General features: G+C 40.6%; 1 protein-coding gene across 1 annotated transcript in view; it reads right to left on the bottom strand.

The window, feature by feature from the left end:
- LOC139366377 (GPI ethanolamine phosphate transferase 2-like) overlaps positions 1–23,493 on the bottom strand; it is a 131,669-nt gene extending 108,176 nt beyond the window's left edge. The window contains exons 1-4 of the mRNA XM_071103802.1: positions 22,976–23,493; positions 22,530–22,735; positions 6,126–6,335; positions 4,676–4,864 (exon numbers count right to left, since the gene is read on the bottom strand). Coding sequence (XP_070959903.1) covers positions 4,676–4,864; positions 6,126–6,335; positions 22,530–22,735; positions 22,976–23,129 — 759 coding nt within the window. The 5' untranslated portion in view covers positions 23,130–23,493. The remainder of the gene's footprint in view (positions 1–4,675; positions 4,865–6,125; positions 6,336–22,529; positions 22,736–22,975) is intronic.
- Between the last annotated feature and the right edge of the window lie 395 nt (positions 23,494–23,888).

The following is a 23,888-nucleotide window of genomic DNA, read 5'->3' as shown; positions in this document are numbered from 1 at the left end:
ATGAGAGCCAGCTTCATCATAGTGCCCTTTGCGACAGCAGTTGACGACATTTTCAAACTTCTTGAAACGTTCGTATTGACTGACCTTCATGTCTGAAAGTAATGATGGACTGTAATTTCTCTTTGCTTATTTGAGCTGTTCTTGCCATAATATGGACCAAATAGGGTCATCTTCTGTATACCACCCCTACCGTATCATAACAACTGATTTAGCTCAAACGAATCAAGGAAAGAAATTCCACAAATGTAACTTATAACAAGGCACACCTGTTAATTGAAATGCATTCCAGTTGGCTACCTCATGAAGCTGGTTGAGAGAATGCCAAGAGTGTGTATAGCTGTCAAGGCAAATGGTGGCTACTTTGAAGAATCTGTTATGATATGTTTTGATTTGTTTAACATTTTTTTGGTTACTACATATGTGTTATTTTATCATTTTGATGACTTCACTATTATTCAACAATGTAGAAAATAGTACAAAGAAAGAAAACCGCTGGCATGAGTAGGTGTGTCGAAACTTTGACTGGTACTGTATATCAACCTCCGAAATCGAGAACCAATTATTTCGATACATTGAATGGTTGCATACACTGAAGGACGAACATTCAGTGTATACAAGAAATTGGTTCTCACTGGTAAACATACTTCTAAATTCAATTGATTACAAGTTCTGTGTGATCTAGTTCCTGTGTGTGTCCTGGCTTTTCCATTTAAAATGTGTGTACTCCACAGTGCAGTTCTACATCCGAGAATATGAGCTGAACTGAATGCATTATCAAAGAAGTCTAAAGTACAAGAGGGATGTTGTTGATGTTCATGATGTTGTTTCATGGCTAATGCTCTACTGCTTTGTGTGAGAATTGGCCCCCTGCCCCTCTTCTAAAAAGTGAAGTCTTCTCGCTCTGGATGATTGAGATTGACCTTGGGATGATGAAAACCTGTAAGGATTACACTCGTTCCTCTCTCTTCCTCTCCGTTTAACTGGGATATAGTCACTCCTGTTGTCTGTAGACAACATGATATCCTTCCTTAGGGAGCTTTTTAGTCATTCAGTTTTATTGTTATTCTTTTGTTTTTTATCCTCATATGTTTGTTGTGTACTAAATTTTTTCATCGTTTTTTCCATGCATTCCATGTCTGAAATGTGCTGTATAAATAAAGCTTGATATGATTTAATGGTAGAACATCAGTCCTTTGTGTAAAGACAAGGATTAAAAAGGCCTAGACCATGGCTGGTCTGGAGCTATGCTACGCGGTTCCTAGAGATGAAAGGATTTTTAGTTAGACTATCTTCAATAGATTAGCCTTCATAAACTGACAGTAACTATCTTTGGTACCTTAATTATATTATTTCCTTATTTTCTGGGGAGAGTGTTGCCTTCAGCAGCCATTACACAGAGGGGGAAAGAGAATCATCTAAACCTCAGTGGACCAGACAGTTTAAATAAGTGGGGACAGGATGTTGACACTAGCAGATATGGCAGATTGTGCCCGCAACGTTTCCTCTCTTGTTGTTTCGGGGATCGGTGGATTCAGCAGTGGCAGGGAACAGACTCACAACGTGGCTGGTTTAAGGGAGTTGACATATCCTGATCAATCCCGGATTTTCTTTGCCTCAATATTCCCTTGCATCGAAGGCTGTGAGAACCCAGAAGCAGGAGTATATTTGACAGGGCTGCTTTCAGCACCATGGAAAAACATGCTTAGAAATCAAATTGTGCACATGAGAAAATACAACAGAAGATGTGCCAGAGTGGAGTTGGCCTTCTGAGCAATCCATTTTGTTACAGATTGTTGTTTTTCCTCTAAAAATGAAGAGGCTGCAACTTGGAAAGCTTCAACCCAAATCCTGTTTAGTTAAGCTATACAACAAAAATACACCTTTGATGGTCAGGACAACACCAATTCAAGTAAGCATATTGTCAAACATGAACTTAAACCATTTAAGTAGCAAGACTAATGGTTTAGAAAAGCCTGCCCTAGTAAGAATGACCATCTTCAATGATGTCCAGAGTCCCTCCACCTCCGTTTTTAGAAGTAGCCACTGCCCAGTAGCTTGTCCATTAACAAATGTCAGTCCTATTGTATTGTGTGAACACTAAAAATAGCAATTGAATCCCTCCCCCTCCAGAAACTGTAGCTCAGAATGCATGTTGTTCCGCAGTGCAGGTACTGGCTTCTCCTTTATAAATCAGGGCAGGACAAAGTAGGCCAGAAGCTCAAACTACCTTTTTACCGGCGGAGCCAAGGAAGCCTGCGTTTGATTGTCTCCCAGACGACCACTATGCACGATGCCTCATTTATTTTATCACAGCACTGGCACAGCGTGAAGAAACAGGATATCGGTAGTTCTGCAAGGTAATGAAAGTCACTGGAATGTTTTATACCTCAAAACCCATTGAAAGTCTACCCGTTATCTCAGTCATCTAAGGGAACATACTTTGTGGGTTTTTCACAGAGCTCTAAGAGAGACTCAATGGGACCACAATAGAATATATTCACATTTACACAATGGTACTGTGTAAAGAACAGTAGAGGCAGCAGCAGCAGGCTTCCACTGGGAGAGTTTGGAGCCTTTGAAGCACAATTCATTCAAAGAGCTCCCTGCTGAATATGCGCAAGAGTTAAAAAGCTTGCATGGTTAAATATGCACAAGAACACCGTTTTCAGTCAAGATCCTATTAAAAACAGGAAAAGGACTGTTGAGCGCTTCAAACGCATTTATCAAAACAGGACATTCTCCCAGAAACAAATGATGATACTTGTCATTATTTTCCAGCCGCATTACAAGAAGATGAAAATAAACGGGATCTTTCCGGACATGCAAGTGATTTGTAAATGAAGTTTAACATTTTTTTTCTTAGAATATTGATTAGAACAATATATACACAGACTATATCTTTCAATTCCTCTCTGGCAGTGAAATGGACTGCCTGAATATAATGCAAATGTGCTTTTTAATTTCACAAAACAACCCATTGAGAATGAAAAGGCAACATCTGAACTCCAAAGTAAATACAGTGCCTTGCGAAAGTATTCGGCCCCCTTGAACTTTGCGACCTTTTGCCACATTTCAGGCTTTAAACATAAAGATATAAAACTGTATTTTTTTGTGAAGAATCAACAACAAGTGGGACAATATCATGAAGTGGAACGACATTTATTGGATATTTCAAACTTTTTTAACAAGTCAAAAACTGAAAAATTGGGCGTGCAAAATTATTCAGCCCCTTTACTTTCAGTGCAGCAAACTCTCTCCAGAAGTTCAGTGAGGATATCTGAATGATCCAATGTTGACCTAAATGACTAATGATGATAAATACAATCCACCTGTGTGTAATCAAGTCTCTGTATAAATGCACCTGCACTGTGATAGTCTCAGAGGTCCGTTAAAAGCGCAGAGAGCATCATGAAGAACAAGGAACACACCAGGCAGGTCCGAGATACTGTTGTGAAGAAGTTTAAAGCCGGATTTGGATACAAAAAGATTTCCCACGCTTTAAACATCCCAAGGAGCACTGTGCAAGCGATAATATTGAAATGGAAGGAGTATCAGACCACTGCTAATCTACCAAGACCTGGCCGTCCCTCTAAACTTTCAGCTCATACAAGGAGAAGACTGATCAGAGATGCAGCCAAGAGGCCCATGATCACTCTGGATGAACTGCAGAGATCTACAGCTGAGGTGGGAGACTCTGTCCATAGGACAACAATCAGTCGTATATTGCACAAATCTGGCCTTTATGGAAGAGTGGCAAGAAGAAAACCATTTCTTAAAGATATCCATAAAAAGTGTCGTTTAAAGTTTGCCACAAGCCACCTGGGAGACACACCAAACATGTGGAAGAAGGTGCTCTGGTCAGATGAAACCAAAATTGAACTTTTTGGCAACAATGCAAAACGTTATGTTTGGCGTAAAAGCAACACAGCTGAACACACCATCCCCACTGTCAAACATGGTGGTGGCAGCATCATGGTTTGGGCCTGATTTTCTTCAGCAGGGACAGGGAAGATGGTTAAAATTGATGGGAAGATGGATGGAGCCAAATACAGGACCATTCTGGAAGAAAACCTGATGGAGTCTGCAAAAGACCTGAGACTAGGACGGAGATTTGTCTTCCAACAAGATAATGATCCAAAACATAAAGCAAAATCTACAATGGAATGGTTCAAAAATAAACATATCCAGGTGTTAGAATGGCCAAGTCAAAGTCCAGACCTGAATCCAATCGAGAATCTGTGGAAAGAACTGAAAACTGCTGTTCACAAATGCTCTCCATCCAACCTCACTGAGCTCGAGCTGTTTTGCAAGGAGGAATGGGAAAACATTTCAGTCTCTCGATGTGCAAAACTGATAGGGACATACCCCAAGCGACTTACAGCTGTAATCGCAGCAAAAGGTGACGCTACAAAGTATTAACTTAAGGGGGCTGAATAATTTTGCACGCCCAATTTTTCAGTTTTTGATTTGTTAAAAAAGTTTGAAATATCCAATAAATGTTGTTCCACTTCATGATTGTGTCCCACTTGTTGTTGATTCTTTACAAAAAATACAGTTTTATATCTTTATGTTTGAAGCCTGAAATGAGGCAAAAGGTCGCAAAGTTCAAGGGGGCCGAATACTTTCGCAAGGCACTGTATGTGTCATTTTGCTATTGAAAAGTAGGCTGCTATACCTTTAAGATGAGGGAGCCATGAATCTTCTTGAGGATGTCGTCCATCTCCATTAGTTTGGGCTGGATGAGGGAGCTGTGGGGTCCACTGATGTGGCCGATGTGGTCCAGGCCCAGGTAGTGCAAGATCAGAATGTCCCAGTCGTCTCTCTTCAGGGTGCTATCCAGGTGACGCGTCACGTTGTTGTCAACCTAGGAAAAGTCAGGGCGGACATACAGTATCAACACAGAAAACTCCTGATTGTATCATTGTTTCTGAATCTGACGAACTGTGTACAGTATAGGGGTGTGACGTTTAAACTAATTTAGGATCGTTAGTGTTTAGAAAAAATCTGTTAAGGAAGCATTATTATTTTTTACAAAATCAAAATCACAGTGCAGTTATAGCAAAACTACTATTAACGGTCCCAGTCACGATCATAAAGGCAAAAACTTTAGTATTACAAATACCTAATGCAACAATGCTGTAAGTAGTAAATTATTTGCCATGGATATAAAGCGCTCAGCACGTCATCGTCATTAACAATTGGAAAAATAGTGAGACAGGGAAGTGACAGCAGCAAAGTTCTGTATGGCAATTCTTTGAGAAGTTAAATGAGAAGGCGATGAAACGCTAACTCTGCGAGGTGGAATTGAGCTACAGTGGCAGTACAGGTGCAATGCTGAAAGAGAGGCACCGTGAGACCCAACCCATTGCTGGCAGCAGTTCGATAAGGGGCGGAGTGAGGAATTCACAGCGCTGATTACAGAAATAATTGCAGTTGATATGCAGCCATTGTCAATGGTAGAGGAAGCCGGCATCAATACCCTAATGGCATATCTAGAACCAGACTAAAAGATGCCAGAAATCTGACATTGTACAATGATAGCTCTGCAAGTATAAAGCACGAGCTCTCAAACACCTTACGTGGCGATAACAGCAGATTGTGGGACGTCTATGAACACGCTGTCATACATCACTGCAACTAGCCATCATACTGATGATAAGAAGCACGTACTGACAACTTGGAGGAGAGGCACACAACAGAGAACCTAAAACAGCATCAATACAATCATTGCTGAGTGGGTGAGGACAGCAGTAAGGTGAGCACTGTCTGGTATGGTTTCCACAAGTTACCACAGCCACAAATGTAGGGATGTATGTAAAAATGTATGAAAACAAGAAGTATATTTTTGGTTTTAATTTAAAGTTAGGGTTAGGCATAAGGTTAGCAGTGTGGTTAAGGTTAGAATTAAAATCACATTTTAAGAAGAGAAATTGTATAAATAGGCTGGGTTTGACTTTCTTGCAGTGGTAACTAGTGACAAATGGTAGGCATATGGGGTCATATTCATATTTTTTTACATTTGTCACATCCCTAGTAGAGTATGTTTGAAATATTACATAATATAAAAAGATTCAACTTCAGTCAATATGACCCTGACCTTCAAACAGATAACGACCCTGACTGACCTCGGTGTAGTCGGACACGAAGAAAGAGGTCGTGCCATCGTACTCCATGAAGTGCTTGGGGAAGAGCTTCACCCAGGTGTCGTCCCCGTAGAACACCATCCGCTTGCCCGCTGCCTTGGCCTGCCAGATGAGGTTGTCCTCCAGCAGCGCTGGGGAGTTCAGGTTCATCACCACGTCGATGAAGCCCGGGATACTACCTGTGGTCAGGGCCTAAAGAGGGAGCAGAAGGGGAAGGGCCAAGGGAGTTTGTCAACCTAAGCTAGCAATAGGCTAATTATGCAACATATTACCAGATGTAAAGGGTAAAAATCATTGTCTCTGTGTAGCATATCAATGTTAAAGAAAGAGTAAAAATAATTGTCTGTGTAAACTATCAATCAGTGGTGTTGTTTGAGACCACCTAAAGTGAGACTGATTGAAGACCAAGACTAGAGCAAATCGAGTCCGAGTTAAGACCAAGACCGGAGTGGGGGCACGACCGAGTCAAAACCGATAAAGAGGGGATCAAGGGGTCTGAAACAGAGTCGAGACCAGAAAAATGTGAGTCCAAATCAAGACCATGATTTAATTTTGTCAAACACCACATAATAGGAGTTCAAAATGTCCAGTATTTCTGTGTTCCTATTTCATAACAACATATGGATACTTTAGGCATTCAGAAGTAAAAACAAATGCAGGCTGAGGGAAAATAGAGCCACTCTACAAATTATTACTAACCCAAACACAGTGGGGAACAATGGGCCTTCCACACCTTCAGAGAAGGGCTAAGGATTTATAAAATAATTATTATAATAATCAGTTTTTGTTGGAAAGGAAATGGTTAACACTGCTAGTCTCTGGGGAGATACATCTAGCTAGCTAAGTCAGCCATTGGCTAAGGTGGCCATCAGAAGCTAGATAAAAGGCATCAGCCAACTGTATTAGGGCAACATTTTGGAGTGACAGTGGAATCAATCACTCAACATTTTGACTTACTGGGTGGAGCTGTTTTACAAAAACGTATGGAAGCGTCTGCCTTCTTGAAGGCCAACAGGTCACTGTTGGTCACTCACTGTTCAATAGCGAGCAGTAGCTTTCCCACGGTCAAGTAGCTAGCTTTTGTTGTCGGCTAGTTTGCCGCTGATGCAGCAGGTGTTATCAAAGAGAATGTTGTTGCTAATTTGTTAGCTTCTCTCTTTTAAAGAATAACTTTCAACAAGAAGTTAAGTTTCAAATTAAGATTATCTGGTTAGTGGAACTGTGTTTTTTATTGCAGCGCGCTTGCTGTTAGCCATCTCTTTGAGAATAACTTTTGTGTGAACCGTTGTTGCATTTAAAGTGGAACTGAAAGCATTTTAGCATCACACCGATATGGTCATTTTCACGTTTTCATAAATTCATAATGTTTGGGGTTTGGCGTATACTAAGGCATTTGTGAAAATTATGTAGTAATATAGAAAGGGAGAGTGGTAATGTATTTGGACAATTAGACAATGCAGTAAATAAAACATTGGTCTTGTCCAGGACCAGAGTCTATACAGACCGGTGTGCTATAGTCAATCACAGCTACACAAAACACACCTGAATGGATTTCTGCAAATATTGCATGTAAACACCATGGGAGTCCTCTTACATTTGGGAACTTTACACTCCTATTGATCAAACAACCATGAAAAGGTAGGCTCTCTCTAACTCAGTTATGCATATCAACAACAAGATCAACAACTAATGCTAGCCAAAGCAAGTTGAGCTAATGTCTAACGAAGGAACATTAGATAAACCCTCTCAAACATTTTCAGCTAGTTGGCCGTCAAAATTGCACTGATAAACGTTGGGGAATTTTAGCCTCCTTGTCCTTCTTCAGTTTGAGAATCCCCCCCCACCCCCCCACTGACTGTTTTACTCATCGTAGCAGAGCTGGTTAGGCTGCCTATATGTTATCTAGAGCGTTCTTGACTAACTATGACTTTTTTGCCTAGGTTTACTGACACCGGCCATATTAAGTGGGTGTTGCGCGTTCGTAAATTAATTCTTAGTTCTCAGACGAGAGTGCTCTGAAATCAGAGGAGATAGCGAACTCAAGAGATATGCTAACTGGATAACAGTCGTTCAAGTTCTTGCTAGCTAACCAAATGACCGTTTTTGTCCAGAATATTGAGTCATTGAAACTGAAACATGGCAGCAAACAATGTCCCAAGCCAGCTGTGATTTACAACCTGATAGCAATACTTCCTGCACTACCAAGAAATGTATTGGTTAATTATATTAATCATGCATTGAACTGCATCCATCTCTTCTGCCAAATATGCCTTAGTGTACGTCATGGAAAGTTGAGTCAAATTTATTTTATTTTTATATTTTTTACTGATATAATGATATTATTCTATTTCATATGTGTAAAGTAGTTGAAACACTATCAGTTAGACTTTAAGTCACTGTTTACTCTGTGTGCTAAACATGAAAAGTGTTTTTGGAATGGGAAGTAATAGTTGTACATTTCAATTGGATAATGCTTAATGGTTGTTTTTTTGTATTCTTATGATTGGGACCTACTGGCTAATTATGTCCAAGTCTATGGACTGCTTATACTTTAACATCATGCTGTGTGTGACTGCTGTCTTTCCATCAGCCCTATGCAGTGGTGCCTGGAGAAGTGGGTATACTCTAATTTTGCCAAAAAGTTCCCAAATGGCCCGCCCAGCGAAGAAAAGGCACGTGTGTGAAAAATGTTTTTGTATGGTTTTTTTGTTTTGTTTATTAAAGAGTTTTCCTATAGATCTTTCTGATTTTCACTTAAAAAATATATTTTTTAAAAGAAGAACTTTAATCGTCTAAGTCTTCAACAGTGCTCAAACCACATCAATCTGATTGGGTGGGCCTGTCAGGGCCTAGCTCCCCAGTGGGTGGGCCTCTGTCCACCTAGGCCCATCCATGTCTACCCTACAAACAGCACATGATGACAATTGCACATCACAAATAGCCTACTAACCAACCCTTAGAAGTAAACTTTTTCAATACCTGGTTTGCATACCCATTGTTGCCTTTGTTAGCATTTACTGTTAGATCTTATGAATTGAAACATATTTCCTACCATACCAGCTACCGATTGAGCTGGTATGGTAACCAGTTGAGAGCTGCACACTTGCTGCCTGCAGATGATTTTCCGCTGAAACTAGGCTGTGTGTGCAGTGCGCATTTGAATATATTTCACAGGCTTTGCGATTGTGTAGGCTACTTTGTGCATGACTTCTCTATTGTACTACATAATTGATAAATCATATACCTCCACTACACTACCATGATATGCAGTAGAGATTAAGAAGTGAATATACGCAATGCCCACAAACAAAAGTGGGTATACGGCTTATAACTGCATATACCCTCCACTGCACCACTGGCCCTTTATACTTTACAAAAAGTGCACTTTCCTACAGTGTGCGCTGGAATTACGATTGCTGTCCTTTCAGAATCATGAACCTGTCACACACTGAAGGCCTATAGGTTTGCCAGTGCACAAACGTGTCTATAATAAAGGCTGTTAATTAAGATATTAATGTTTTAATACATAAGTAAATATTTGGCCTGAAGAAGCACTTTTATGCGCCCTCTGAATGAAAGCTGATAACTATGAGTGTTTTACTCTGCTGGTCTCGGGAAGAAATTACGAGTCCTTACTAGAGGTCGACCGATTATTCGGAATGGCCGATTAATTAGGGCCGATTTCAAGTTTTCATAACAATCGGAAATCTGTATTTTTGGGCGACGATTTGCCAATTTTTTTTATTATTTAATCTTTATTTAAGTAGGCAAGTCAGTTAAGAACACATTCTTATTTTCAATGACGGCCTAGGAACGGTGGGTTAACTGCCTCGTTCAGGGGCAGAACGACAAATTTTCACCTTGTCAGCTCAGGGGACCCAATCTTGCAACCTTACAGTTAACTAGTCCAACGCAATAATGACCTGCCTCTCTCTCGTTGCACTCCACAAGGAGACTGCCTGTTACGCAAATGCAGTAAGCCAAGATAAGTTGCTAGCTAGCATTAAACTTATCTTATAAAAAACAATCAATCATAATCATTAGTCAACTACACATGGTTGATGATTATTACTAGATATTATCTAGCGTGTCCTGTGTTGCATATAATCTGACTGAGCATACAAGCATACAAGTATCTAAGTATCAGCAGCTCTTCATTGTGCATCAAGCATTGCGCTGTTTATGACTTCAAACCTATCAACTCCCGAGATGAGGCTGGTGTGACCAAAGTGAAATGGCTAGCTAGTTAGCGCGCGCTATTAGCGTTTCAAACTTCACTCGCTCTGAGCCTTGGGGTGGTTGTTTCCCTTGCTCTGCATTGGTAACACTGCTTCGATGTGGTGGCTGTTGTTGTTGTGTTGTTGGTTTGAGCCGAGGAAGGAGCGAGGAGAGGGACGGAAGCTATACTGTTACACAGGCAATACTAAAGTGCCTATAAGAACATCCAATAGTCAAAGGTTAATGAAATACAAATGGTATAGAGGGAAATAGTCCTATAATAACTACAACCTAAAACTTCTTTCCTGGGAATATTGAAGACTCATGTTAAAAGGAACCACCAGCTTTCATATGTTCTCATGTTCTGAGCAAGGAACTGAAACGTTAGCTTTCTTACATAGCACATATTGCACTTTTACGTTCTTCTCCAACACTTTGTTTTTGCATTATTTAAACCAAATTGAACATGTTTCATTATCTACTTGAGGCTAAATTGATTTAATTGATGTATTATATTAAGTTAAAATAAGTGTTAATTCAGTATTGTTGAAATTGTCATTATTACAAATATATTTTTTTTATTTAAATTGGCCGATTAATCGATATCGGCTTTTTTGGTCCTCCAATAATCGGTATCGGTGTTGAAAAATCATAATCGGTCGACCTCTAGTCCTTACTGTCCGAGACAGAGTACAAATGTATCCGAAACAAGACGGAGACACTCAATGTGGTCTCAAGACCATACTCGATTACTACAACACTGCTATCAATGTTATAGAAAAGGTCAAAATCATTGTCTCCCCGACTACCAATGTTATTTCGTTACGCTAGCATCAACATTTACTCAAGTGTAATTTGCAGTAGAAATAGGCTAACACCAGAGCTACTGCAATTACAATGGGAAATGGGTGTAAGACTGTTCCAAACAATCACTGAATGACCAACTGTTTACCATAAACAATTCAAGTAGCATTGTATCACATGCTTTTGTGTCCTCCTCAGCTAGTTAAAGCCAATGAAGCAACTCACATAGGCCTGGATGTTGTTGGCAGTATCTCACTACTCAGTCACATGCGATGCATATCAGCATGTTTTCACACTGCAACGCCTTGCATAATCACTGTGATTTCTCACAATCAGGCATTCTGGGGCAATTAACCTTCGGTCAGCCTCACAGAAGGAAGCAGAAAATGGTGTGAAATCTAAACCACGTGATGGATTCCATGCTTTGTTTTCCTCCACATGGTTGTGCAGGTGCTTTAGTCCATTAGTGCAGTGGAGCTAGCAGTAGTTGGGAGGGCCTGCTGGCATTTGGAATTCAAGCAAAACTACCAGAATTATCTACATTTAGGCTAGGCCAAAACTAAATGTCTGAATGACTGCAAGCATGCTTGCCTAAATTCACATACTCAGTGCATACTACTCAACACTGCCAGAAAACCTTAGCACTCTAGCCTAACATATCTCACACTAGCCTAATTGTCAAAACAACTCCACTCAAGGATTGACCAAAGAATAGCAAGCCTAGGGGGACGGATGGCAGTGAGCCAAACACAGATGTGAAGATACGGTGGTGAATAAAATCCTAAAACCAAACACTAATTGTTAATCATTATTTTATCTTTTGTACTATTGTGTTTTATTATCTCGTGGGAAAAAAGGTCTGCTAAATCTGGCTCTGGCACCATTTTAAAGTTGATGACGCTGTTGCCCAAGTCATTAAAGTCTTCGGAAATAAATTATTTTGGTGCTTTAGTTTGGGAAGTCATCATGGATATGCAGTTTTTTAAACTCCCCCAGATTAAAATAAAAATACGTTTGAAGTCGGCGGCTGGGGACAATGCCCCCCTACTCCCCCAGTTTTACTCTCCAGTGACACTTCGGTTCTCTTAAGAGATGTATTTTTACACAAACTTCAAAAGGAGGTAGGGTATCATTGAAAATAAATTATATCGCTTCAATGCTGCATGTCATTAGATCATGAGAGGAACAAGATGTGATAAAGAATCGATGTGATACGCTTGACAATCACCTACCTATCAACTGCATCACGAACATGATCAAAAGCTAGACTAAAAAGGGGGGTAAACTGTCAATCCAAGGGAAAAGGAACTCCTAAAGCAGACATTTACAGTGTGCTGAAAGTACAAATAGCCTACCTCAGATAAAGTCATTTACTTTACCTTGGAATACTAGCCAGAATATTTGTTCATGGAAGCAATTGTTAAAACTACAGTGCTAGCATTTTTCTAAAGATGAATGATCTACTATTCAGAACCCCAAAGTGGTCCAAATGGATATCTTTAGATCACTACTCTGCCACAGCGTCAAACCCTGATTGGAGCCAACTTATTCATTTTCAAGCTAGGCCTACATTTCCAAAGTCAGCAGAAACTTTAGATCAATACTTGACTTTTGATCTTAAGCAGGCTCTCTACACAAACTCTAGAGCAGCAGTTCCCAACTATTTCTATTCCGGGAACCACCATTTGTGAATGTAACAAATTAAAGGCCTATTGTTATTATAAAACCTTAGCATTATGAAAAGTTATGCAAAATTGCCTAGAATACTATTAATACTCCCAACTGTTATCTTTGGAAGACACAAATCTAAAATAAATGAAACAATGTGGACCACCTGTAGGTTGAAAACCACTGCTCTAGGGACAACACCAGTCTATCCATCCATGATGGTTCTGCTCACACAAACAACACAACCCTCCATCTGTGAGAGAGAGAACTCAGTTGAAGACTGCACCAGCTTGTTCTTAGATGTGGTGGGAAAACACTCAGATGCAGGAGAAAAGCTTGTATCAAGCAGGGTTTCTACCGATTTCATCATTGGGAGGCTGGGGAAACACAGGATATTTGTTGAGGCTCCTCCTGCATAGGATGTGACTGGCAGGCAAAATAAATATGTTTGTTGAGCATTGGAGTCGATGGAGAGAAGATCTAATGTTGGGGCCTGGTGGAGGAACAGAGGAAACCAAGGGAAGCCTTGTCTGAGCTCTGGAAGAAGCAAGGACCAGACACAGAAGCATATTAGTCTGTGTCAGAAACAAAGTAATCATCACTAGTATGTTCAGGGAACACGCTGAAACGCAAAATGCATTATTGAGACTTAGCACTAAGGAGGGCCTCAAAAATGCAACTAGCATTGCATAAGAGTTATAATGGGGGAGGCAGGTAGCCTAGTGGTTAGAGCATTGGACTAGTAACCGAAAGGTTGCTGGATCAAATCCCCGAGCTGACAAGGTAAAAATCTGTCGTCCTGCCCCTAAACAAGGCAGTTAACCCAATGTTCTCTGGGATGCCGTCATTGTAAATAAGAATGTGTTCTTAACTGACTTGCCGAGTTAAATAAAGGTTCAATTTAAAAAATACAAACATTAAAATAAGCTAGGTTCATTACAAATGAGGACAGAGATATGAGCATGTCCTAAAAAGGACACCACTGGTGCCTTTATATCAGCAGGCTTATTATACTTTTCCCCAGAGTCTTAGTAATGCAGATTATCTGATTGCTTTGTTCTTTTCCCAGGGCATTTTATTTTAGTCCTACATATTGTCCAGAAACCAATATTCTAAACTCAGCAAAAAAATAAACTTCCCTTTTTCAGGACCCTGTCTTTCAAAGATAATTCGTAAAAATTCAAATGACTTCTCAGATCTTCATCGTAAAGGGTTTAAACACTGTTTCCCATGCTTTTTCAATGAACCATAAACAATTAATGAACATGCACCTGTGGAAAAGTCGTTAAGACACTAACAGTTTACAGACGGTAGGCAATTAAGGTCACAGTTATGAAAACTTAGGACAATAACGATGCCTTTCTACCTACTCTGAAAAACACCAAAAGAAAGATGCCCAGGGTCCCTGCTCAGCTGCGTGAAAGTGCCTTAGGCGAGCTGCAAGGAGGCATGAGGACTGCAGATGTGGCCAGGGCAATACTTTGCAATATACGTACTGTGAGACATCTAAGACAGCGCTTCATGGAGACAGGACGGACAGCTGATCGTCCTCGCAGAGGCAGACCACGTGTAACAAGGATCGGTACATCCGAACATCACACCTGCGGGACATGTAGAGGATGGCAACAACAGCTGCCCGAGTTACACCAGGAACGCACACTACCTCCATCAGTGCTCAGACTGTCCGCAATAGGCTGGAGAGAGGCTGGGGACTGAGGGCTTGTAGGCCTGTTGTAAGGAGGTCCTCACCAGACATCACCAGCAACAACGTCGCCTATGGGCACAAACCCACCATCACTGGACCAGACAGGACTGGCAAAAAGTGATCTTCACTGACGAGTCGCGGTTTTGTCTCACCGGGGGTGATGGTCGGATTCTCGTTTATTGTTGAAGGAATGAGCGTTACACCGAGGCCTGTACTCTGGAGCGGGGTCGATTTGGAGGTGGAGGGTCCGTCGTGGTCTGGGGCGGTGTGTCACAGCATCATCGGACTGAGCTTGTCATTGCAGGCAATCTCAACACTGTGCGTTACAGGGAAGACATCCTCCTCCCTCATGTGGTAACCTTCCTGCAGGCTCATCCTGACATGACCCTTCAGCATGACAATGCCACCAGCCATACTGCTCGTTCTGTGAGTGATTTCCCACAAGACAGGAATGTCAGTGTTCTGCCATGGCCAATGAAGAGCCCGGATCTTGGGAGAGAGCTTGGGCCATTCCCCCCAGAAATGTCCCAGGAACTTGCAGGTGCCTTGGTGGAAGAGTGGGGTAACATCTCACAGCAATAACTGGCAAATCTGATGCAGTCAATGAAGAGGAGATGCACTGCGGTACTTAATGCAGCTGGTGGCCACACCAGATACTGACTGTTTCTTTTGATTTTGACTCCCCCTTTTTTCAGGGACACATTATTCCATTTCTGTTAGTCACATGTCTGTGGAACTTGTTCAGTTTATGTCTCAGTTGTTGAAACTTGTTATGTTCATACAAATATTAACACGTTAAGTTTGCTGAAAATAAATGCAGTTGACAGTGAGAGGACGTTTATTTTTTTGCTGAGTTTATATCCTCCTCCCTGAGCAACTGTGATCTTCATAATTTACTGAAGAGGATGACTAACCACCCACACACACACACACATCACTATGGGTGAACACAACATTCAAGGGAAAGGTACATTGAGATGAAAATGTATAATGGATCTAAAGCAGAACTGAAAGAAACTCCTCATTCTTCCTATTATAATGGAATAAAAAAGGCTAATGTCTGATTTATTGATTGATTTGTCAAAACATCTTTCTCATAAACCCAATGATCCTGATTGGCATTTCACAGGTGGATGAATCCAAATGCTGCAAATCCTTGAAACCCTCATGGAAGTCGTGTCCAATTTAGGGTCATCATGAGCAGACAGGTCTACACGATTTCGGCCCGGTTTCCCATACCCAGAGTAAGCCTACACAACTGGATATTTACACTGCTGCTACTTGCTGTTTGTAATCTATGCATAGTCACTTCACCCCAACCTACATGTACAAATTACCTTCACTAACCTGTACCCCCCCCCCCCCCCCCCGCATTGACTCGGTACCCCCTGTATATAGCCTCGTTATTGTTATTATATTGTGTTACTTTCTATAATTTAGTTGAACTCTTTCTAGAACTGCACTGTTGATTAAGGGCTTGTAAGTAAGCGGTAAGGTCTAGCTAGATATGTTGCATTCGGCACGTGACAAATACATTTTGATTTGATATTAAACATGCTTGATGAAGATTCTCAATTTAAAGTGCCACTCCTGGAAATTTTGAGATGCCTTGTCTAAATGTTGAGAGCGGATAGCCATTTACTATACATGGTGTGATAGCCTAATTCCCTTTACTGTAACACATAGGCCTATTCAGGCAAGACATTTCATTTGGAAGAAGTCTACCGAATTCCTTTACACTTTCTTCCCTCTTCCCTCACCAAAACATCTTTCTCCTAGCAGTATGTTCTTGTTACAGTGAAACTGACGGTTTAGAAATTATACACCGGCAACAAAAACATTTTCCTATGTGTCCATTCCAATGAACGGATATGGATGGGAAAGGCAGAGCTAGAGCTGAGAGGTAATTCTTCAGAAGCAGGAATTTCCTACTGGGAACGGGCAAGTCTTTGGAATGCTAATGAGTTCAATTTGTGCATGTGTAGAGCAAGTTGTCAATCTGAGAAAAATAAAGTAAATATTTCCTTCACACAAGTGTTTTTAACAGTGCAACCTGAGGGCATGTGTGAAAGCGTTCGTCCCTGATAAGTAGAGATTAACTTTAATTTCCCAATTTCTGGACCAAAGCAATGAGCAAAAGGGTCATTGTCGATGATGAGTGCAGTGGCAAACATTTATCATCAGGGAATCATCAAGTACCACTAGTCCTGTGATGAGCTCATGTTCACTCACTGGTCTTCGCTTAATAACATAGGCTTCACCTCATTTCATTGTTATTAAGTCTGGATCACACACTACGAACTGCAGTATTTGAGACAGCATAGCCAGTAAAGTATGGCAACCCTGAGAAAGACATCCAAAAATAGACAGAGACAAAAATACAGGCTTGGTCTTTACCTCGACAACCATATTTTTTTTCAAATGGCCCCAATTTCACCTTTGTCAAAGGAATAAACCATATACAATCTAACTCATAAGAGAACTCCCTTTCTGCAAAGGTCTTCTCAACTCTGATTGGGTGATTTCTGAACACACCGTTGCTTTACCTGCAAAGGCATTATTCTGTCCTGAAAATACTTTCTCTTATCACTTAAGTGGGTAGGAGAAGTGAAAATAATCCAGGGAAACTAATTGGAATGGGCCTGTGTGAGTGTATGCCTATTATCAACAACAGGAAACTGGGCCACAAAAGCCTTTCCTATGTGCCTCACAACACAAGAGCAGCTCTGCCCAGAGTACAATTCTGGCAATATGTACAGTACTAGTCAAAAGTTTTGGCACACCTACTCATTCAAGGGTTTTTCTACATTGTAGAATAATGTCGAAGACAAGAAAACTACAAAATAACACATGGAATCATGTAGTAACCAAAAAAAATGTTAAACAAATCAAAATATACCCTTTGCCTTGTTGCCAGCTTTGCACACTCTTGGAATTCTCTCAACCAGCTTCACCTGCAATGCTTTTCCAACATTCTTGAAGGAGTTCCCACATATGCTGAGCACTTGTTGGCTGCTTTTCCTTCACTCTGCCGCCCAACTCATCCCAAACCATCTCAATTGGTTTGAGGTCAGGTGATTGTGGAGGCCAGGCCATCTGATGCAGCCCTCTATCACTCTCCTTGGTCAAATAGCACTTACACAGCCTGGAGGTGTGTTGGGTCTTTGTCCTGTTGAAAAACAAATGATAGTCACGCTAAGCGCAAACCAGATGGGATGGCGTATCGCTGCATAATGCTGTGGAAGCCATGCTGGTTAGGTGTGCCTTGAATTCTAAATAAATCACTGAAACTGTCACTAGCAAAGCATCCCCACACCATTACACCTCCATGCTTTTATGCTGGGAACCACAAATGTGGAGATCATCCGTTCACCTACTCTGCGTCTCACAAAGACACAGCGGTTGGAACCAAAAATCTCAAATTTTCACTCATCAGACCAAAGGACAGATTTCCACCGGCCTAATGTCCATTGCTCGTGTTTCTTGGCTCAAACAAGTATATTCTTCTTATTGGTGTCCTTTAGCAGTGGTTTCTTTGCAGCAATTCGACCATGAAGGCCTGATTCACGCAGTCTCCTCTGAACAGTTGATGTTGAGATGTGTCTGTTGAACTCTATGAAGCATTTACTTGGGCTGCAATCTGAGGTGCAGTTAACTCTAATGAACTGCAGCAGAGGTAACTCTGGGTCTTCCTTTCCTGTGGCAGTCCTCATGAGAGCCAGTTTCATCATAGCGCTTGATGGTTATTGCAAATGCACTTGAAGAAACTTTCAAAGTTCTTGAAATGTTCCTGATTGACTGACCTTCATGTCTTAAAGTAAAGTAATGATGCACTGCTTATTTGAGCGGTTGTTGCCATAATATGGACTTGATCTTTTACCAAATAGGGCTATGTTCTGTATACCACCCCTACCTTGTTACAACACAGCTGGCTCAAACATATTAAGAAAGAAAGAAATTCCACAAATTAACTTTTAACAAGGCACACCTGTTAATGGAAAAGCATTCCGGGTGACTATCTCATGAAGGTGGTTGAGAGAATGCCAAGAGTGTGCAAAGCTGTCTTCAAGGCAAATGATGGCTACTTTGAAGAATCTCAAATATAGTTTTGATTTGTTTAACACTTTTTTGGTTACTACATGATTCCATGTGTGTTATTTCATAGTCTTTTCATAGTCTTTATTCTACAATGTAGAAAATAGTAAAAAATAAAGAAAAACCCTGGAATGAGTAGGTTTGACTGGAACTGTATATCCAATGAAATATTTATTTTCCTCAACGATTCTCTCAATTACATCCTTCCCCAAACAGCCTTTTCTGGGATCGTTCCTGTCAGACAGCCAGAGGCTGGCTGGTGTACTCCTAATGAATGGGCTGGTTCTCTGGGTGATTCTGATTTGAGTTAGTTGGCTGTGTCATACCAGTTGATTGGGTGCACTGCAGTGATTTGGGAAGACGCAGTATTCCATGACTGCAATCTTGCACTGCCATCTTCTGGTAGGAATGAGAACGTCTCAAAGTTCTGCTGATTCTTCTTTACTGCTTATTCAGTATAGGCTATTTGTGGCAGCTGTTTGAATCAAAGTTTACATTGAAAATCTAGAAATGATCTATTAGGCCTAATTAGCCTACTTGGTGCTAGATCCATGTTGACATTTTAAAGTAGAGTAATGTAATCAAATGTCTTCAGAATAAGGTGGTAGAGTACAACTTTTCTGTGTCTCTTTGAACCACATAACCTATAGATTTAATGACCTAAGTGGTGACTAATACGAGAGATGTCAAAGGTTCAGGCTGCTACACAGTCACTATGGAAGCTCTAGTCTAGAGTGGTTGGTTAAATTGTGTTTAGGAACTTTTTAAACTCCATGGTTAAAGTAGTGAGAAATATATGTAATTGTCGTAAAAATCTGCGAGAGTGCTTAATTTACTATCATCCTAAATCTTTAATTATTTTGACATTATGAATTATTTAAATGGTGGTTTCGGCCCTGAATTCTGATTGGCTGACAGTCGTGGTATATCAGACCCTATACCACGGGTATAACAAAACTTTTATTTTGAATACTCTAATTACATTGGTAACCAGTTTACAATAGCAATAAGGCACCTCTGGGTTTATCTTATATGGCCAATTTACCATCGCTAAGGGCTGTATCCAGGCAATCTGTGTTGCGTTGTGCATAAGAACAGCCCTTAGTTGTGGTATATTAGCCATATACCACACCCCCTCGGGCATTAGTGCTTAATTATGCTAATTTCCCTATGGTGAACAGGACATGTTACTAGAGACTTAACGTTTTTACCCCACAACAATTAAAGGAAATACACATCCTTTTTACCTCAAATTGGTGATATTAGTATTAAAATGTATAGTCATCACGATCTCCAAAATCGATTGCTTATAACAGGTCAGTATCCCTGGTTTAGTATCGGTGTTCGTGTTGGGACTTAACCCAGCTGTCATTTTCAGACTACGGTGGCTAGAAAGAAAAATAAATGAGGCTCTCCTCCCTTAAACATCTCTGGCCTCACATGAATTCATGGGTTGGAGGTTACGCTATCATTCAAATGAAAGCCATCCGCCATCGCTATTTAGAAACCGACCTGAGGTGTCTATTCATTTACACCTTATGGGACAGCGGGGACTAAGAAGCAACACAAACATAGGCATACAAACACACGATAGCATACGCACTATACACACACACACATAGACTGTACTGTATATATATGTGGTAGTGGTGGAGTAGGGGCCTGAGGGCACACAGTCTGAATGTAATGTTTTTAAAATTGTATTAACTGTCTTTATTTTTCTGGACCCCAGGAAGAGTCCATAATAAATACAAATACACAAACTGTTCACCTTGTTGGCGGACAGAACATTTTGCAGGTTTAAAGCTTATTTCCTGCAATTATACAATTTTTGGCATGGGGTAAGGAGAAAATGTTGCCGTTTTAAAGCAATTTTATTTTGCAATTCTATACATTTTGTCACGTCTAATGTGTACTCATGTGATATTTGAGTCACTCAAACATTACAACAAAATCTATGGGCTAAAAAAACATAGCTATAAAACGTTAACTGACATGGGCTAGATGAGCTGGACATTTCTGAAGTTAAAAATAGCTCTCTAAGGTATGCAACTTTCAAGAGTAAGATGAAAGACGGACTGATTTCCACAGCTTTGAGCCTCACACTGTTGTGGAAATTGACCCACTATGCTGTTTACTTTTTTGCATCGACATCATATCGCTGAGTCTACCTTTAATCAATACAGCAAATCACTTGGGTTAGTTCTCTAAAAAGACATCAGTTCACACAGGCTCACATTTTGAATTAGAAAAACAAACATTTTAGGACTTTTGTGTTTGGTCTGCTGACGGAGTTCATAATGGTTTACAACTCAATCAATGAATCAATAGAAACTGAGCCCAGTTGGGTGGGTGAACAATCATCATGCAAGGTTAAACACTGAACATATGACAACCAATGAAAGGTATACCTGACTGTGTCACAATCACAAAGCAACATATTCACTGTAGAAAACCCCTGCACACTCCATATTACCTCTGCATATTTATTGTAATATCATGAGTGAGGGAGTTTTCTATAATTAAGATGTAAAGGGCTATAATTCCCATACCACAATTTATTTGTATTTTTTTTCTTTAACCTTTATTTAACCAGGTAGGCCAGTTGAGAAAAAGTTCCCATTTACAACAGTGACCTGGCCAAGATAAAGCAAAGCACTGTGACAAAAACAACAGTTACACACAAACAAACATACAATAACACAAAATAAAAATATAAATATCTATGTACAGTGTGTGCAAATGTAGAAGAGTAGGGAGGTAGGCAATAAATAGGTTATAGATGCAAAAATAATTACAATTTAGCATTAATACTGGAGTGATAGATGTGCAGATGATGATGTGCAAGTAGAGATACTGGGGCGCAAAAGAGCAAGACGCTAAGTAATAATATGGGGATGGGGTAGTCGGGTGCGCTATTTACAGATTGGCTGTGTACAGGTACAGTGATCGGTAAGCTGCTCTGACAGCTGATGCTTAAAATTAGAGAGGGAGATATAAGACTCCAGCTTCAGAGATTTTTGCAATTCTTTCTAGTCATTTGCAGCAGAGAACTGGAAGGAAAGGCAGCCAAAAGAAGTGTTGGCTTTGGGAATGACCAGTGCAATATACCTGCTGGAGCGCGTGCTACAGGTGGGTGTTGCTATGGTGACCAGTGAGCTGAGATAAGGCAGGGCTTTACCTAGCAAAGACTTATAGATGACCTGGAGCCAGTGGGTTTGGCGACATATGTAGTGAGGGCCAGCCAACGAGAGCATACAGGTCGCAGTGGTGGGTAGTTTATTGGGCTTTGGTGATATAACAGATGGCACTGTGACAGACTACATCCAGTTTGTTGAGTAGTGTTGGGGGCTAATTTGTAAAGGACATCGCCGAAGTCAAGAATCAGTAGGATAGTCAGTTGTACGAGGGTATGTTGGGCGGCATGAGTGAAGGAGGCTTTGTTGCGAAATAGGAAGCCGGTTCTAGGTTTAATTTTGGATTGGAGATTCTTAATGTGAGTCTGGAAGGAGAGTTTACAGTCTAACCAGACACCTAGGTATTTGTAGTTGTCCACATATTCTACGTCAGAACCGTCCAGAGTAGTGATGCTAGTCGGGGGGAGGGTGCGGGCAGCAATCGGTTGTAGAGTATGCACTTAGTTTTACTAGCATTTAAAAGCAGTTGGAGGCCATGGAAGGAGTGTTGTACGGCGTTGAAGCTCGTTTGGAGGTTTGTTAGCAGTGTCCAAAGAAGGGCCAGATGTATACAGAATGGTGTCGTCTACATAGAGGTGGATCAGAGAATCACCAGCAGCAAGAGCGACATCATTGATATAGAGAGAAAAGAGTCGGCCCGAGAATTGAAACCCTGAACTCTAAATTAGAGTTAGTTATGCTGGCATTTCACATTCTTACCTTGATTCTGGGCATTGTAACTGTAGGAGGTCTTGCCTTGGCCACAAAGCTGTATGTGGAGCCCCTCTCCACCAAGTGCCTGATGTAAGGCATGTATTTTCTCCCATTTGGACCAAACACAAAGTCCTCCCTGAGAGCATCGATCAACACTATCACTACTCTCTTGAAAAGGGCGTCCGGGACTTTGGAGGAGTTGAGGGATCTTCCTGCAATGCCAAAGAAAATGCCAGTTACCAACACATTATAGCCATTGTAGACAACACCGAGGAACAAATGGGTAGGAAAGCATTTATTCGGTGTGCAAAATAATGACTGTATTACCTTGTCATTCAAGCAATTACCTAGCTAGCTATCCAATGCACAACATCAACATAGCTAGCTGAGAGCATAGTATAACAATATCACAATAATTGGGAGTATAGCTAGATAATGTCAACACAACACACCGGTAAAGGGTTCAGGCGGAACATCTGACAACTTGCTCTTCGATGAAAAAGAAGATTTGATAGGGACTGGGAAAAATCCCCTAAGAAACAAGGCAATGCCTAATACCTCCAGTATGAGACAAAAACAGGCAAAAACAGACGAACGTATCCTCATTTTGCTGACTGGCTGGCTTGCTAGCTGACTACTATGATATGAAAGGATACACGTTTTCTTGACAACAGCGTTTGAATTAATCCTCTGACTCTTGCACTAGCTACACTGATAGCTAACGTTAGCTAGCTAGAGGTTGCTTGCTAGCGGTTAGCTTGCTGTCATGAATGGCTCTCTCACAGACTAGTTCGCTAACTCGCCCCAATTTTGCTAAATAATTTTTTCTTTACAATAACAAACAAAACATTTTGTGGCATATTCATCACCACTGCAAAACATGTGTTTACACCAGTTGAAAAATTATTTCAGGAGCTGAAGCTATCAACTGGTGTTTTGACTCATGTCCGTGTTGATTTAAACCAGCTACGGGTAGTCGAAGCAGTCAAAAAATGTACATGAAATTTGTGTAAACTTCGAGAATAATCACAATACGTCCAATGATTTATATACACAACAAATGATTTATATACACATCATTGAGTGAAACATGTTTGGAAAAGATTCAAGCTATTGTCGATATTTGTGATTTTTTAAATAAAGACAAGTTAAATGTATTAGATGTTTGTGATAAACTGAATGGTCAAAAGAGAGATTTCTGGGTAAAATACAGTAGCTAGGCCAACCTTTTTGGATACAACATAAAACAGCTTGTGGTTTGCTGTAATGATTTATTTTGCAAAGCTCTGAGGTGAAGGTTCCCCTGGGTACAAATCTAAAATCAGCTCCCTCCCCCAATTCTAACCTTAATGTCCTACTCCGGTC

The sequence above is a fragment of the Oncorhynchus clarkii genome, chromosome 14, assembly GCF_045791955.1.
Source record: "Oncorhynchus clarkii lewisi isolate Uvic-CL-2024 chromosome 14, UVic_Ocla_1.0, whole genome shotgun sequence".
NCBI classification, from domain to species: domain Eukaryota; kingdom Metazoa; phylum Chordata; class Actinopteri; order Salmoniformes; family Salmonidae; genus Oncorhynchus; species Oncorhynchus clarkii.
Note: the sequence above shows the minus strand (reverse complement) of the source record. Positions and strands in the feature narration are given on the sequence as shown.